Source organism: Rutidosis leptorrhynchoides, chromosome 1 (genome assembly GCF_046630445.1).
Source record: "Rutidosis leptorrhynchoides isolate AG116_Rl617_1_P2 chromosome 1, CSIRO_AGI_Rlap_v1, whole genome shotgun sequence".
NCBI lineage: Eukaryota > Viridiplantae > Streptophyta > Magnoliopsida > Asterales > Asteraceae > Rutidosis > Rutidosis leptorrhynchoides.
Window position 1 is genome coordinate 202,637,796 of NC_092333.1, and position 18,605 is coordinate 202,656,400.

An 18,605-nucleotide genomic window follows, 5' to 3' on the forward strand; every position below is an offset into this window, starting at 1 on the left:
CATATAATTCTTATAAACACCAATGTAAAGATCCTAAACACTTATAATGGGTACTAATAAGATTAAAAACTTCCTTAAGTAGCAAGAAAGAAAGATTAAATCATTATTGATGTTGATTTTCGTTGGTAAACTGAAACAGGACATCCATCTCTTATTAAAAGAGTAGAAAAGTAAAGAATAGCTCTAGAGATGGTTCAAATATAGTCCATCTGATTTGCATTTTAGCCTCGAATGCGCAAGAAATTTGTGAACCAAGTAGACGAAAACTTTGGATATCGTCTCAAATCATTGCCATAATCTACAAAATGTAGCCCAAATCGAATCGCATAACCACGATCCCATTCAAAGTTGTCCAGTAATGACCATGCAAAGTAACCTTTCACCTGCACCCCTGCACTACATTCATCCAATAACTTCTATTTAATTCCTTAGTTTCCAAACAAAAAAAGTTTCACATATTGAAAGATGATTATATGATTAATTTTTTTTAGAATTCATGTCAAAATGAGATTTACTTGATAGCTTGTAAAAGTTTCTGGAGATGACCAACATAGTATTGAACCCTGAAATCGTCTTGAAGGACTGTTCGAAGTGATAACGATGAATTGTTTGGCTCATCAACTCCTGCAAGAATGTCAGATAATGTGCAATTTTAATAAAAAGATTTTTTTTTTTTTTGTACTTGAAGATGGTTAGACCATTCGCAGTGCAGCGTGAAGGGGCCAAAAACACCACCATCGCGCCACTGTGCGACGTGATGGTGGCTTTTTTTCACCGGCCCGATGAGGGGATCACGGAGAAGGGATTGAGCGTGAAGGTTTTTTGGGCCAATGGAGAGCTGCCAACCAATGGAATGCTTGAAGCTTTTTTTTTTTTTTTTTTTTTTAATTTGATCAATGGAATTCTTTTTAATTTGATCAAATGAAACGGAATGTTGAAGGTTTTTTTTTTTTTTCCGGCGATGAACACAGCCAGCAAAACAAGAAGATGAAGATATATTTATTAAATTTCAACTTTAGTCCCTGAATTATGAATAAAGGTTACTTTATAATCCCTAAAGTATTAAACTAGTTTAAACAAAATTCTAAACTTTATTATAACCAAAATATTTTTATTATGTATGTATTATTAAAAAAAAAAAAAAAAGCAAGTAAAAAAAAAAAAAACTCAAACAAAAATGAAAAAGAAAATAAAAATGTCGGACCAATTACCCATCACACAACAATCACGCCATACCACTACAAACTTCATCACGCCATCACTTTTGCCAAATCAGCACTATAACCCACAAAAACACCCCATCACGCCCCATCACCCTGTCACCACTGCAAATGGTCTTATGTGTAATTATACCGGGCAATGAGACCTTATACTCTACAATTTAAGTCAACTAAGTCAAGCTTTTGGGTTAAATGGGTCTTGAATAAATAAAAGGACGGATCCAATATGAACCCATCTTAAGCCCATTAATATCTTAAGCCCATTAATATATTAAAGGGTCTATCTAGACCCGTTGAAACCCATTCCAATATTGACCAATTATGCATCTTATTTCATATTCTTTTTCAGTTTTAGTTATGTGTTTGAGTTTCGCGTTTAAGTTTCAATTTTTGCGTTTCGCGTTTTGCATTTCAGTTTTCATTTTTGCATTTATCAATTTAACTTTCAGTTTTGCGTTTCAATATTGATACGTTTGAACCATAGAAAAACCAAATAAAACCAAAAAATCCATTTTTCGCTTTAATTTCACGTTTTAATTTCATGTTTCATTGTGAAAACTGAAAAATCCGAATAAAAAATCTTACATGTTTCACTCATGACCCATTTCGACCCAAACTCGTTCGGGTCTCGACCCAACTCATTTAGAGCTGACCCGTTTGACTTGTCTAAAAAATTGACCCGTTTGACCTATGATCCGTTTCGACCCAAACCTGTTCGGGTCTCGACTCAACCTGACCCGTTTGCCAGGCATATGTGTAATCAGTCGTTAACACATACCATTTTCTGTAATGTAAATTGTGGGATTGTTGTAGTTGTTCTTTATGTACACCAGAAGATCATGCAACCCTTGCGGGTATGACCGTAGCCAATCTGATCCGCCCTGCAAATGAAGTTTCGTTTCCTACTCAATTTCATTAACTTCACATAAGATTAAAGTAAACCAACTTTGTATAAAAAAAGAAAAAAAAAACCTACCTTATTACCAATTTCAACTCCATTTCTTTCATCTGTTAAAAAAAATCACATAAGTTTTAAAATTTAGATACATGAATATATGTGTTATTTTTTAGAGACTACTGTAACATACTAGATAATTGAGCTTGAGCATCCGAAGATCGAGTCATGTTATCAGTGACAGCCTCAGAGACATGTTGCACATAATTAGCTGTGTAGTAGTTTAGCCCGAGAAAATCCAACGAGTTCCTTAACGTGTATGATTCTTCTGCTGTGAATCGAGGTAATCTACTTGCCACATTTATCCGCATATTCTCTGGGTACTCTCCGAACGTTAATGGATTCATAAACCTGACATGTTTCGAAACATAATATCCTGTCATACATAATCTAGAGCAAAAACAGTTATGCAATTTGCATGCTTTTTTTAGCACACATATCAGAGAGTGTAAAGTTTGGCATTTGTATTTGTAATTAAACCATGGTAGTTAATTGTGTAGATAAAAAAATGTTCATAAATCATACTTATATAGAGGCAGGTAAGAGTTAGGTGTAACAAAAAAAAAATACTCCATAAACTACATGTTAATTGTGTAGATAAACTAAGGGATACATACATACCAACCAAAATCAAAATCAAGAGCACGAAGCGCAGCATCCCGATGTAATTTCTCATCAGAGTACGGTACCATCCAACGTGTCACAAGCGAGATTCCGATCTTTCCCTTTTGAGGTCCCTAACAAAGTTTTTTGATATGACATTTAAAGGGGAGACATATAGTTAGCCGCATATATTGGGGTGGTTGAGAAAAAAGGTCCGAAACAGTTATGGGATAACTCGGTTACCCGCATATATATGAGTAAAAATACTCCAGAACAAGAAAAACCTTTTCCGTTTACCAGTTTACATATAGTTAGGGGCGGAGACTGTTTATAGTGACAGTTTAATGAAGGTTATAGAAAAATGAGAACCTTATAAGTATCATGGTATAGCTTCACGGCTGCAGCGTGTGCAAGAAGAAGATTATGGGTTACAATATACGGCTCGATTCCTGAATCTCCGGTGGTGCAATTAGATACAAAGTAAGAACATCGGCCAGGGGCGTAATAGCCTTTTTCATAACCTCCAACACTGTAGCTCCATGGTTCGTTTAGCGTGATCCAGAACTTGACCCGATCACCAAATCTTCTAAAACATAGCTCAGCAAAATCACGAAAATCATTACTGCACGAAATAATTTATGGATTATCAGATTAAATTAAGAATACTTAATTAATTAACTAAGTTCTTAGAGATATATACAAAAATTCGGAACTAAACACACTCTTAGTTAATTGTGATAAATTAGTTTAATTTATTACTTACACAACGCGTGAGCTCAAAAAGCCTCCATATTCATCTTCTAGAGCTTGAGGGAGATCCCAATGAAACAGAGTCACAAAGGGTTCAATATCTATCAAGAATCAAGTTACAAATGTTAATTATTAATTAATTATTAATTATACTATTTCAAATTAACTACGTACTACTATATAAATTAGAGTACGTGATTAGTTTATATAACCATTGGATATAAGTTCGTTAATGAGATTATTGTAGTATGAAACTCCATGCTCATTAATGCCGCTGCTTAATTTTCCAACTGCAACAAAATTTCAAAATCACATTAGTAAATAGACATTAAACATGTATTAGTAATTAAAAACTACTATTATAATTATAGTCACAAAAATAGATTACGTGGTATAACCCGAGACCATGAGATTGAGAAACTGTATGCATCCATGCCCATTTGCCTTAACATTTTCACATCCTCCTGTAAATTTACATAACATCATTTTATTTGGATTAAAATACTAAGTATTAATATGTGAGTAACTTAAGAGATTTTTAAAAATTTACAAAATAAACCTTGTATCGATGATAACTATCAGTCGCCATGATCGCATTACTGTGATCAACAATCTTGTCTGAAATATAAAGCATTTTTAGTCACCTTAAGATATATTTTAGCAATGACTATAAAACAAACATAATTAAAATGTTAAATCAAATGATAACAACCTGGATGTTTTCGAGTAAAAGTATCCCATATACTTGGAGCTCTACCATCGTCATTTGCTCCACCCTCGTTCTGCATATAAACATACGCATGCATTGTAACTACAAGTTTCGATAAATTCATAGACGAAAACAAAGACATAAACTTTTTTCACTTTATTCGAAATAGAAGTTAAGTTCAGTAAAATCCATGTATAAAAATGGTATGATCACCCCTAGTTACGAGGATTTCAAGACTTCAATCACTGGACTACTTTGAAATTGATTAACAAGTATATATAACAATTTGTATATACACTAAAATTGTTCTAAACTGTCTCTATTGATATCAAATAAGTTAGCATATATTATTTATTTGTCAACTGAAATACTAAATGAAAATGAATTACCTGAAATGAAGAAGAAGCAGAACCAAAAATAAAATCATTAGGGAAACTAGAGCGGTTTACATTAGCTAAAGCCCAATTAGGAGGTAGACCAACATTAGAGACTGCTTCCAAGCCTCTAATGGCTGAAAATGCATAAATCACTGTTGTTATATATCTTAAGATCATCACCACACTAGCTTCGATACTCATTTTTAATCAGTGTTTTATTGATTCCTGTTTATATAATATTTAATATAATCACTGATATTGGAAATTAAGAAAAATAAGTCAGTTTTTTTGTGTCATAATTATCAATTCAATTTCTATATAAAAGTAGTAGTCTAGAAAGAGGCCAAGGAAACGTGGGACCTGTTATGTGATTTATGAAACGTATGTTCTATCTACGTACCTTAATTTTATGCATGATTTACCTACCCTTACATTTTGTGTACGTAAGTGTATTTAGTAAACGGATAATCGTTGTTCAAACTATTTGTAAAGGGCAAATATTTTTAATAAAGGGTTTCAATTTGTTGTTATAGTTACTAGGGAAGAGAGAATATTTTTAGGACTCCAAATAGACTCTGTACGTGATGTGTGTGTTAATTGAAAACTAGATGGAGTTCCGGAGTGTCCATTTCGTTGTGTTGAAAGAAAAAAAAGTTTCTTAATTAACAATAAAAAAATGTTGAAGCTATGTTGAGGTTAGCATGAAGTCCTAGTTAATTGGTTAGTTCTTTATCATTCATAAATAACAATTTAGGACATGTTTGAAATTAATTTCTTACTTCACTTCAAGTTTAACTTTATGGAAGTTATTAATTATTTCAACAATATAAGGATACTTTGGAGGTGGTCATGTATATTCAATACTATGCTAAATAGATTTGTATGTTACGGAGTAATAAAGAATGTAGGGACCAAAAATATAATTGTAATTCACTTTCATGTTTATTAGTCAAAAACAAATCACCGTTGATAGTACGTCAAAGCTCCGTTTCAAATATAATTTGTTGCGTATAGTTAGTAAAATTATTTTGAGTTTCACGGATATGACGGTGAAGTCTAACTGAACAAAAAGATAAGTCGATTCAAAAATATATGTGGTTATTATTTGTTGCATCTTATATTAAATAGAAAAATTACGATTTATCATTACACCCCTAAAAATTATATTTTAACCCCAAAAAAGTTACCCATTTGGCACGATATTACTATTCCTAATTTACCAAAAAACATCCAAATAGGGAAAATGACAAAATTTTAACACCCAATAGACATGTCTCACTTTAGGGAATATAAGACCAGTTCCAATGAGGCGTTTCTTTGCCTTTGTAAAATGACTTGGGAATATTTGACGGAAAATGATGGAATTAACGGAGCATCAATTAGTCACTCCCCAAAGCGTCAGTTATGGTTTTGACGATTTTTCAATGTGGCGTGACTAGTGTTGTAAATCTCCTTATTTCTTCCCGATATCTCTCCGAGATCTCGTTTATAAAATGCAACTGAGACGAGATGGCCATCTCCCGAGATTTTCCTGTCAACGGGGTCAAACTTGGTCAAAGCCATGATTTCTCAAATTTTCTTGCTCATTTCTCGAATTTTCTCGTAAAATCTCATAATTTTTCAGCTTTTCTCACTCATTTCTCGGATTCTTTTTTGTAAAATCTCGTAATAATGTATATAAATATACATATATTTATTTTTATAGATAAATTTATACTAAAAACACCAAAAAGTCAACGTAAGTCAACGTCCGAGATCTCCCCGAGATTTTTCCGAGATGCCGAGATCTCCCCAAAAATGTCCAAACGAGATCTCCCCGAGATCCGAGTTCTCCAACCTTGGGCGTGACTTGATGCTACAACCAATCGTGATTTAATAAATATATATTTTTTATACTAATTAATTTTCTGTGAGATTTTATCACATCACCCTACCAAATATTTGACACTAAAATTTGCACAAGGGTTAAAAAAATGTCCGAAACTAACATCGCTATGTCAGGGGAAGATTCTACTTTTTAACCAAAAAGTACACTGACTGTCTGTGATATCACAGACACGGTTAGAAATTATCTAAGTAATACAACAGAATGTATATTCCGGAATAGAGATATTTTAAACGAAAACGTGAAGAAGCATTAGCACATAATGCTAGCTAATATTTTGTTACTGATTGTAGTTATAATGAAAAGTCTCTATTAGAATGTAAGAGATTTAGTGTTAAATAAAATCGTACATAAATAAATAGATTTATAATCATTGTGTTTCTAAGAGCACGGGGTGTCGTTCGGTGTCGATTTTCAGTGTCTTTTGAAGACCTTGAAAGTGATTGAAGAGAAAAAAACAGTAGGTGTCGTTCAATGTCCATTCCCATTGTCCATTTTAGTTATTTTATTTATTTTTTATTCATTTTTAATTATAAATATTTTAATTGATTTTAAATAAAAATATATAAATAACTAAATAAAACCATTACATCAATTAAAAAAAGATATACAATAAATAAAATTAAATAAAAAAGTAGAACAAATTCATCCACACAAGTGCGATTGTTTTTAGACAATTAACCCGATGATTCATCAATTTCAGCAACACGTTCGGGTTCTTGATTCATCACGACCACACGACTTTGTATCTCGCGCTTGATCGCCTCCTTTTGCAACCAGATCAACTCTCTGTCTTCGTCATCCATATCACGCTTGATCGCCTCATTTGGGCTTCAACTTTTTTATTAAAATAGTACGATGCTGTTTTTCGCTTACCGTAGTAAAATCATCTTTAACCGAGTTTCGGAAAGACTCACGGGAAGAACTGTCGGATGGCCCACCTTCCGACTTAACTTTCTTCGATTTTCTTGGATTTCCTGGTGGATACCTGTAACAACCTCACATTGGGCCTAGTGGTAATTGTCCTAATTGCCCTTGTGTGTTATTATATGTTATTTTAATAATTATATGTTTATAATTATTTAATTATATAGTTGAGACCAGTTTGTGACAAGGGTCACAGAACAAGTTTGTTTATTTAATTTGGACCTCGTTTGGACCACTTAATGAGGTGTTTCGTATTTCAGATAACTGGTAAATACCCGTGTGTATCACGGAAGAGATTTCTTCCTAATGAAGGAAACCCCTTTAGTTTAAAACATCTGCTTCTTCTTATTTCCTTTTTTGGAAACTTGTATAACACACACACATACGTACCAAATCCTCTCAAACCCTAATCCAAATTCGTTTTTGGTTGTCCAATTAAATCATATTTTCAGAATCCTTGTGATTTCACGAATCCAACAAGGTAAACTAATCAGATTTTCATAGCCAAATCAGTTTGCAAAATGGGTTTTTGTTTAGGTTTTGGTAAAAGTGGGTTTTGAATCAAAAAGTGATTTGAATGTGTTGTTTATGTCAAATTGATATTAGAAAACGTTTGTATATGAATTATATATGTTTCCTAAGTGATTTGTAGTGTCAAAATAGTGCAAAAACGAGATTTGGGGTTAAAAATCACGAAAACATCGACCTGATGCTGATGAACAGCACCCGTACGGTTGCAGGATGCATCCGTATGGTTACGAGGTGTATCCGGGACATTTTGGGTGCATCCGTACAGTTGCAGGGTGCATCCGTACGGTTGCAGGTGCATCCGTACGGTTGCAGGGTGTAACCGCGCGGTTGTAGTCTGGCAGATTTTTGGAAAACTTGTTTTGGCCGTAACTTTCAAACCGTAACTCCGTTTTTGATGAATAAACTACCGTTGGAAACTTAATGAGGTGTAGTTTCTAATGGTGAAGTTTTTAAACACTGAATCAAACTTTATTTTGGGTCAAAATGATGGAATAGCGCGTATGCCTCGTTCTACACGCGTGGGATAGTTGCAATTGGGTGGGAAACCATGTAAACTTGTCATATATGGTTATATTAGGCTATATGATGTTGTTTATAGTATGAATTGATGATATTATTGGTTATATATGTACTAACTTGAGATATGGTATTCTCAGGTAATAAGGGAACGGAGAAGGCTCAGTAATATAAGACTTCCGAGTTCTTGCTGTTTATCAGGTGAGTGGGACTATCTTAACTGTTATACGTATGTAGTAGCAGGTTATGCTACTGTTGTCCTGCCATGTTATACCTGATGAGTTAGCATATGATGTTTATGCTTATGTGATGATTATGTGCACTTGGGTATTATCGGCTATGATGTCTAGTCGGTAATCAGCTTTGGGTATAAAGCTGAGCATAAGGTCAACCTTGCTGTCAGGTTAGGTTCAATAGTTACTATTCGTGTAGTATAGTTTGAATGACGCATCCCCTGCGTCCGGATTACTATGCGAGGGAGACAGTAACAGGAACTTTCGGTAAACTCTAGCTCGATCAACTAGTAGTTAATGGCCCGTACAAGTCGCCGAGCCTAGTGTTACCATTTTGGTTTACCTTGTTGATGCTATTTCATTGTTCTTAGCTTGATGCTAGATACCCATAACTGTTAGGATAATTCCATTCACTTAGCTTTATGCTAACCCCCCACAGTTTCTCCCTTGAAGGTTAGTTTTGCATGCTATAGTTTTGGGAGTGGTTGCTTTTGTAGTGATCCAAAACTTTTCCATGTTTATATATATATTAATTGAGATTGATATTTACATGACTAAATGTTTCCAACGTGTTAAGCAATCAAACTTGTTAAGACTTGATTAAATGAAATAAGTTTCGTATAGACAATTGATCACCCAAGTTGACCGGCGATTCACGAACGTTACAAAATTGTAAAAACTACATGTTGTGGTATATATGGACATATATATATGGTTGACATAAGATTATGATGAGTAAGTATCTCACTAAATATATTAACAATGTGTGATATACATAAGAAATAAGATTACTAAGTTAAGAAACTCGAAATGATATATATAACGATTATCGTTATGATAACGTCTACTAAATGCATATGTATCATATTAAGATATTGATACACTATATTTATCATGATAAAATGATATTTAAATATATCATTAAGTGTGTTAACAATGAACTACATATGTAAAAACAAGACTACTAACTCAAGAATTACGAAACGAGACTTATATGTAACGATTATCGTTGTAACGATATTTTAATGTATATATCATATTAAGAGATATTCATACATCATAATATCATGATAATATAATAATTTAACATCTCATTTGATATAATAAATATTGGGTTAACAACATTAATTGAGATCGTTAACTTAAAGGTTTCAAAACAACACTTACATGTAACGACTAACGAAGACTTAACGACTCCATTAGAATGTATATACATGTTGTGTTTTGATATGTATTCTTACACTTTTGAAAGACTTCAAGACACATATCAAAGTACTTCTACTTAACAAAAATTCTTACAATTACATCCTCGTTCAGTTTCATCAACAATTCTACTCGTATGCACCTGTATTCGTACTCGTACAATACACAACTTTTAGATATATGTACTATTGGTATATACACTCCAATGATCAGCTCTTAGCAGCCCATGTGAGTCACCTAACACATGTGGGAATCATCATTTGGCAACTAGCATGAAATATCTCATAAAATTATAAAAATATTAGTAATCATTCATGACTTATTTACATGAAAACAAAATTACATATCCTTTATATCTAATCCATATACCAACGACCAAAGACTCCTACAAACACTTTCATTCTTCAATTTTCTTCATCTAATTGATCTCTCTCAAATTTCATCTTCAAGTTCTAAGTGTTCTTCATAAATTCCATAAGTATAGTTTCATAAAAATCAAGAATACTACCAAGTTTGCAAGTTTACTTCCAAGCTTTCTAATCCATTCCAAGTAATCATCTAAGATCAAGGAACCTTTGTTATTTACAGTAGGTTATCTTTCTAATTCAAGGTAATATTCATATTCAAACTTTGATTCAATTTCTACAACTATAACAATCTTATTTCGAGTGAAAATCTTACTTGAACTGTTTTCGTGTCATGATTCTGCTTCAAGAACTTTCAAGCCATCCAAGGATCCTTTGAAGCTAGATCATTTTTTCTCATTTCCAGTAGTTTTATCCAGAAAACTTGAGGTAGTAATGATGTTCATAATATAATTCGATTCATACATATAAAGCTATCTTATTCGAAGGTTTAAACTTGTAATCACTAGAACATAGTTTAGTTAATTCTAAACTTGTTCGCAAACAAAAGTTAATCCTTCTAACTTGACTTTTAAAATCAACTAAACACATGTTCTATATCTATATGATATGCTAACTTAATGATTTAAAACCTGGAAACTCGATGAACACCACAAAATCGGATATACGCCGTCGTAGTGAAACCGGGGGCTGTTTTGGTTTGGATAATTAAAAACTATGATAAACTTTGATTTAAAAGTTGTTCTTCTGGGAAAATGATTTTTCATATGAACATGAAACTATATCCAAAAATCTTGGTTAAACTCAAAGTGAAAGTATGTTTTTCAAAATGGTCATCAAGATGTCGTTCTTTCGACGAAAATGACTACCTCTTTAGTAATTGACATGTAACTTAAATTTCCAACTATAAACTATACTTTTTCTGTTTGGATTCTTAAATTAGAGTTCAATATGAAACCATAGCAATTTGATTCACTCAAAACGGATTTAAAATGAAGAAGTTATGGGTAAAACAAGATTGGATATTTTTGATCTTTTTAGCTACGGGAAATGTTTAACAAATCTATACAAATCATATCCTAGCTAACTTATATTGTATTATACATGTATTCTAATATATTATGTAATCTTGGGATACCATAGACACGTATTCAAATGTTTTGACATATCATATCGACCCACATATATATATTATTTGGAACAACCATAGACACTCTATATGCAGTAATGTTGGAGTTAGCTGTACAGGGTTGAGGTTGATTCCAAATATATATATACTTTGAGTTGTGATCTAGCCTGAGACGTGTATACACTGGGTCGTGGATTGATTCAAGATAATATATATCTATTTATTTCTGTACATCTAACTGTGGACAACTAGTTGTAGGTTACTAACGAGGAGAGCTGACTTAATACACTCAAATCTTTAAAACATAATAAAAATAGTTGTAATTATATTTTGATCATACTTTGATATATATGTACATATTTGTATAGGTTCGTGAATCGATCCGTGGCCAAGTCTTATTTCCGAGGAAGGAAATATCTGTGAAAGTGAGTTATAGTCCCACTTTTAAAATCTAATATTTTTGGGATGAGAATACATGCATGTTTTATAAATGATATTACAAAATAGACACAAGTACGTGAAACTACATTCTATGGTTGAATTATAGAAATCGAATATGCCCCTTTTTATTAAGTCTGGTAATCTAAGAATTAGGGAACAGACACCCTAATTGACGCGAATCCTAAAGATAGATCTATTGGGCCTAACAAACCCCATCCAAAGTACCGGATGCTTTAGTACTTCAAAATTTATATCATATCCGAAGGGTGTCCCGGAATGATGGGGATATTCTTATATATGCATCTTGTTAATGTCGGTTACCAGGTGTTCACCATAGGAAACGAAACCGGAAGAAGAGGAACCGGAAGAAGAGGAACCAGAAGAAGAGGAACCGGAAGAAGAAGAGGTTCCGGAGGGGGGAATAGTAGGAACCACAGAAAACCGGTCAAATAAAAGAAAATCCTCAACCAATGGACCAAAGTTAATAATGGTCAATGGTGTTTCCGCTAAGGAAGCAAAATATTGGGAAAATTACCAATTTTTCGATGAATCGAATCCTGATGAGGATTCCGATGATGTTATAGAAATTACCCCGACCCAATTTAATGAGGCAAAAGAAAATAATAAGGGAAAAGGCATCAAAATAGAGAAATCTGATTCCGACCCCGATGAACTTTATATGTACCGTCAACACCCGTATTTTCAATATTGTGACAATAACCCTGGAACCTCTAAACCACCAGGTTTTTCTAAACCAATGTGGAAAACGACGACTCGTATTAGAGGAACATCATATATCCCTAGAATATTAGGAAAAAGAACCAAGTCCAAAGAAGAAGAAACCAGTGATTCAGATTAGAAGGGTGTGAGCATATTGTGTAATAAATGTATTGTAGTGTGCTTGTACTTTTATGTTCTATGTAAAAATTTCTTGTATTGTTTGTTATTACGAATCTAATCCTTGTCTATTTTACAGTATAAAAACAAAATGGACGTTAAGGGTAGACAACTGAATATTTTAGAAGACCTACCAGAGGATATGATTGAGGAAATCTTGTCTAGAGTCGGTCAGAATTCATCAGCACATTTAGTTATGGCGAAATTAACTTATCAAACATTTGAAAGACTTTCCAGAAATGCATTAGTTTATAAAAGGCTTTCCTTTGATAGGTGGGGTATATCACATTGGAGAGACTTTAAGTTACGCCGTGTTTTCTTTAAAGCGTTAAATGCGGGGAACCCAAATGCAATTTTACGCTACGGGTTAAGAACCTATTTTGACTCAACATATCCCAACATAGGATTTTGTGAATTAGAAAGAGCTTCTAATATGCAACATAAAGAAGCATGTAATGCTTACGTGTTAGTGATGTTCGCTTCTTACCAAAGTGAGAAAAAGAACATCGGATTGCAGCTTTTAAATAAAACTTTCCCACAAGTGACGGATTCAGTAGTTGGGGTGAGAAACAAGGTTTCTAGATTATTACGGGGCTGTTGGACATTACGAAAACCTCGTCCTTTTGACGACATTACAACATGATGCCTAGCTAATGGTCATAACGGTTATTTTCCACAAGACCAAGGATGGGAAGTCGTCTTAGTAAAACCAGAATGCATGACTTGTTTCTGGACTTATGAATTACGTGTCTTTATTTCCTTTGCTGAACAACTTGCGTATTAACTAGATTTATCTTTAAAACTGTCCTGTATCATAGTGTACTATATTTCATGTTATATGTAATATAGCGAAGTTGTAAGTTTGAAGAATATTTGTATGTTATATATTATTATAATCAGTTTTTCATATGGAATTGTAGTAGTTGAATTGTATATTAGCTACTAAGTATGAACTTAACGGGTAGGTAGTACCCGAATTTAAACTTATAAAACGCTAATATGAAGAAAAAGCTTTTATAAGTGAGTTCATATTATGCTACGAGATACTATTGACTACTCTTAATATTCTGTATGATTAAATTGTTTCATTTGACTATTTTGAAGGAAATGGCACCGACTACTCGACACACCTTGAATATGAGGGAAGAGGAATTTCGTGCCTTTCTTGCTTCAAACATAGCCGCAGTACAGGCCGCGCTACATACCAACAATAACTCTAAATCTAGCAATACAGCTAACGGCGCAAGAAATCATGTAGGATGCTCCTACAAGGAATTCACTGCCTGCAAACCTTCAGAATTTGATGGGACCGAAGGACCAATCGGATTGAAACGGTGGACCGAGAAAGTTGAATCGGTGTTTGCCATAAGTAAGTGTGCTGAAGGAGACAAAGTGAAGTACGCTACGCTGTTCTTTACAGGTATTGCGTTAACATGGTGGAATACCTATCTAGAGCAAGTGGGACAAGATGCTGCTTACGCGCTACCATAGTCAGCATTCAAGCACTTGATGAACGAGAAGTACCGTCCCAGAACCGAGGTCAATAAGCTCAAGTTAGAACTTAGAGGGTTACGAACACAGGGATTCGATATTACTTCGTACAAAAGACGATTCACAGAATTGTGCCTATTGTGTCCGAGAGCGTTCGAAGATGAGGAAGAGAAGATCGACGCGTTTGTGAAAGGGTTACCGGAAAGAATCCAAGAAGATATAAGTTTACACGAGCCTGCCTCCATACAAAAGGCATATAGAATGGCTCACAAACTAGTGAACCAGATTGAGGGAAGAATTAAAGAACAGGCGGTCGAAGAGGCCAACGTGAAGTTAGTCAAATGAAAGTGGGAGGAAAATGGTGATAAGAGTCACCAAAACAACAACAACTATCCCAACAATCGCAATATCAATCGCAACTACAACAAACGGCACAACAACAACAACAACTACAACAATCATCCCAAAAACAATAATAACCGCAACAACAACAACAATCAGAAGCAGCTATGCCAAAGGTGTGAAAAGTATCACTCGGGGTTCTGCACCAAATTTTGCAACAAGTGTAAAAGAAATGGTCATAGCGCGGCGAAGTGTGAGGTCTACGGACCAGGGATTAACAGAACGAAAGGAACAAATGGTGTCGGAACGAGTAATGGCGGAGCAAGTAGTGTCGGGGCAAGTTATGCCAATGTAGTTTGTTATAAATGTGGAAAACTGGGCCACATTATTAGAAATTGCCCGAACCAGGAGAACACGAATGGACAAGGCCGCGGAAGAGTTTTCAATATTAATGCGGCAGAGGCACAGGAAGACCCGGAGCTTGTTACGGGTACGTTTCTTATTGACAATAAATCTGCTTACGTTTTATTTGATTCGGGTGCGGATAGAAGCTATATGAGTAGAGATTTTTGTGCTAAATTAAGTTGTCCATTGATGCCATTGGATAGTAAATTTTTACTCGAATTAGAAAACGGTAAATTAATTTCAGCAGATTATATATGCCAGAATCGAGAAATTAAATAGGGTAGTGAAATATTTAAGATTGATTTGATACCAGTAGAGTTAGGGAGTTTTGATGTAATAGTTGGCATGGACTGGTTGAAGGAGATGAAAGCAGAGATCGTATGTTACAAAAATGCAATTCGTATTGTACGAGAAGAAGGAGAACCCTTAATGGTGTACGGAGAAAACGGCAACACGAAGCTACATCTTATTAGTAATTTGAAGGCACACTAATAAGAAAAGGTTGCTATGTTGTTCTAGCACACGTCGAGAAAGTACAAACTGAAGAAAAGAGCATCAATGATGTTCCCATCGCAAAAGAATTTCCCGATGTATTTCTGAAAAAATTACCGGGACTACCTCCACATCGATCTGTTGAATTTCAAATAGATCTTGTACCAGGAGATGCACCAATAGCTCGTGCTCCTCACAGACTCGCACCCAGCGAGATGAAAGAACTGCAAAGCCAACTGCAAGAACTATTAGAACGTAGTTTCATTCGACCAAGCACATCACCATGGGGAGCTCCTGTTTTGTTTGTCAAGAAGAAGGATGATACATTTAGGTTGTGTATTGACTACAGAGAGTTGAATAAACTTACCATCAAAAACCGTTATCCACTGTCGAGAATTGACGACTTATTTGATCAACTACAAGGCTCGTCGGTTTATTCGAAAATCGATTTACGTTCTGGATATCATCAAATGCGAGTAAAGGAGGATGATATTCCAAAATCTGCTTTTAGGACGCGTTATGGTCATTACGAGTTTATGGTTATGCCGTTTGGATTGACTAAAGCACCAGCTGTGTTCATGGACCTTATGAACCGAGTGTGTGGGCCATATCTTGACAAGTTTGTCATTGTTTTCATCGATGACATACTTATTTACTCAAAGAATGATCAAGAGCACGAAGAACATTTGAGAAAAGTGCTATAAGTATTGAGGAAAGAAAAACTGTACGCTAAGTTTTCAAAGTGTGCATTTTGGTTGGAAGAAGTTCAATTCCTCGGTCACATAGTGAACAAAGAAGGTATCTAGGTGGACCCGGCAAAGATCGAAACCGTTGAAAAGTGGGAAACCCCAAAAACTCCGAAGCATATACGTCAATTTTTAGGATTGGCTGGTTACTACAGAAGATTCATCCAAGATTTCTCCAAAATAGCAAAACCCTTGACTGCATTAACGCATAAAGGAAAGAAATTTGAATGGAAGGATGAACAAGAGAAGGCGTTTCAGTTATTGAAGAAAAAGCTAGCTACGGCACCTATATTGTCATTGCCTGAAGGGAATGAAGATTTTGTGATTTATTGTGATGCATCAAAGCAAGGTCTCGGTTATGTATTAATGCAACGAACGAAGGTGATTGCTTATGCGTCTAGACAATTGAAGATTCACGAGCAAAATTATACAACTCACGATTTGGAATTGGGTGCTGTTGTTTTTGCATTAAAGACTTGGAGGCATTATTTATATGGGTTCAAAAGTATTATATATACCGACCACAAAAGTCCCCAACACATATTTAATCAGAAGCAACTGAATATGAGACAACGCAGGTGGATTGAACTGTTGAATGATTATGATTTTAAGATTCGATACCACCCGGGGAAGGCGAATGTGGTAGCCGACACTTTGAGTAGAAAGGACAGAGAACCTATACGGGTAAAAGCTATGAATATAATTATTCGTACTAACCTTACTACTCAAATAAAGGAGGCGCAACAGGGGGTTGTAAAAGAAGGAAAGTTGAAGAATAAGATACCCAAAGGATCAGAGAAACATCTTAATATTCGGGAAGACGAAACCCGATATAGGGCTGATAGAATTTAGGTACCAATGTTTGGAGATGTGAGAGAAATGGTACTTAAAGAAGCACATAAAACAAGATATTCAATACATCCCAGAGCAGGGAAGATGTATAAAGATCTCAAGAAACACTTTTGGTGGCCGGGTATGAAAGCCGATATTGTTAAATATGTAGGAGAATGTTTGACGTGTTCTAAAGTCAAAGCTGAACATCATAAACCATCAGGTCTACTACAACAACCTGAAATCCCGGAATGGAAATGGGAAAACATTACCATGGATTTCATTACTAAATTGCCAAGGACTGTAAGTGGTTATGATACTATTTGGGTAATAGTTGATCGTCTCACCAAGTCAGCACACTTCCTGCCAATGAGAGAAGATGACAAAATGGAGAAGTTGGCGCGATTGTATTTGAAGGAGGTTGTCTCCAGACATGGAATACCCGTCTCTATTATCTCTGATAGGGATGGTAGATTTGTTTCAAGGTTCTGGCAGACGTTGCAATAAGCATTGGGGACTCGTCTAGACATGAGTACCGCCTATCATCTACAAACTGATGGGCGAAGTGAAAGGACAATACAAACGCTTGAAGACATGCTACGAACATGTGTTATTGATTTCGGAAACAGTTGGGATCGACACCTACCGTTAGCAGAATTTTCCTACAACAATAGTTATTATTCTAGTATTGAGATGGCGCTGTTTGAGGCACTTTATGGTAGAAATTACAGGTCTCTGATTTGTTGGAATGAAGTGGGGGAAAGACAGATTACGGGTCCGGAGATAATACAAGAGACTACCGAGAAAATCATCCAAATTCAACAACGATTGAAAACCGCCCAGAGTCGACAAAAGAGCTACGCGGACAGTAAAAGAAAAGATATAGAGTTTGAAATTGGAGAAATGGTCATGCTTAAGGTTTCACCTTGGAAAGGCGTTGTTCGATTTGGTAAACGGGGGAAACTAAATCCAAGGTACATTGGACCATTCAAGATTATAGATCGTGTCGGACCAGTAGCTTACCAACTGGAGCTACCTCAACAATTCGCGGCTGTACATAACACTTTCCACGTCTCGAATTTGAAGAAATGTTTTGCTAAAAAGATCTCACTATTCCATTGGACGAATTCCAAATCAATGAAAAACTTCAATTCATTGAAGAACCCGTCGAAATAATGGATCGTGAGGTTAAGAGACTTAAGAAAAACAAGATACCGATTGTTAAGGTTCGATGGAATGCTTGTAGAGGACCCGAGTTCACCTGGGAGCGTGAAGATCAGATGAAGAAGAAATACCCGCATCTATTTCCAGAAGATTCGTCAACACCTTCAACAGCTTAAAATTTCGGGACGAAATTTATTTAACGGGTAGGTACTGTAGTGACCCGAACTTTCCATGTTTATATATATTAATTAAGATTGATATTTACATGACTAAATGTTTCCAACGTGTTAAGCAATCAAACTTTTTAAGACTTGATTAAATGAAATAAGTTTCATATAGACATTTGATCACCCAAGTTGACCGGCGATTCACGAACGTTACAAAATTGTAAAA

General features: G+C 34.9%; 1 protein-coding gene across 1 annotated transcript; it reads right to left on the reverse strand.

Moving 5' to 3' along the window:
* Positions 1 to 35: 35 nt before the first annotated feature.
* On the reverse strand, positions 36 to 4,815 carry LOC139893811 (beta-glucosidase 24-like). The gene is made up of 13 exons (XM_071877005.1): positions 4,627 to 4,815; positions 4,241 to 4,310; positions 4,088 to 4,146; positions 3,917 to 3,992; positions 3,741 to 3,818; positions 3,542 to 3,629; positions 3,148 to 3,400; positions 2,797 to 2,912; positions 2,309 to 2,526; positions 2,197 to 2,228; positions 1,999 to 2,101; positions 516 to 624; positions 36 to 396 (listed from the first exon to the last, which is right to left on the reverse strand). The coding sequence occupies exons 1-13, from the start codon at positions 4,813 to 4,815 to the stop codon at positions 222 to 224; spliced, it is 1,566 nt and encodes a 521-aa protein (XP_071733106.1). The 3' UTR covers positions 36 to 221.
* Between the last annotated feature and the right edge of the window lie 13,790 nt (positions 4,816 to 18,605).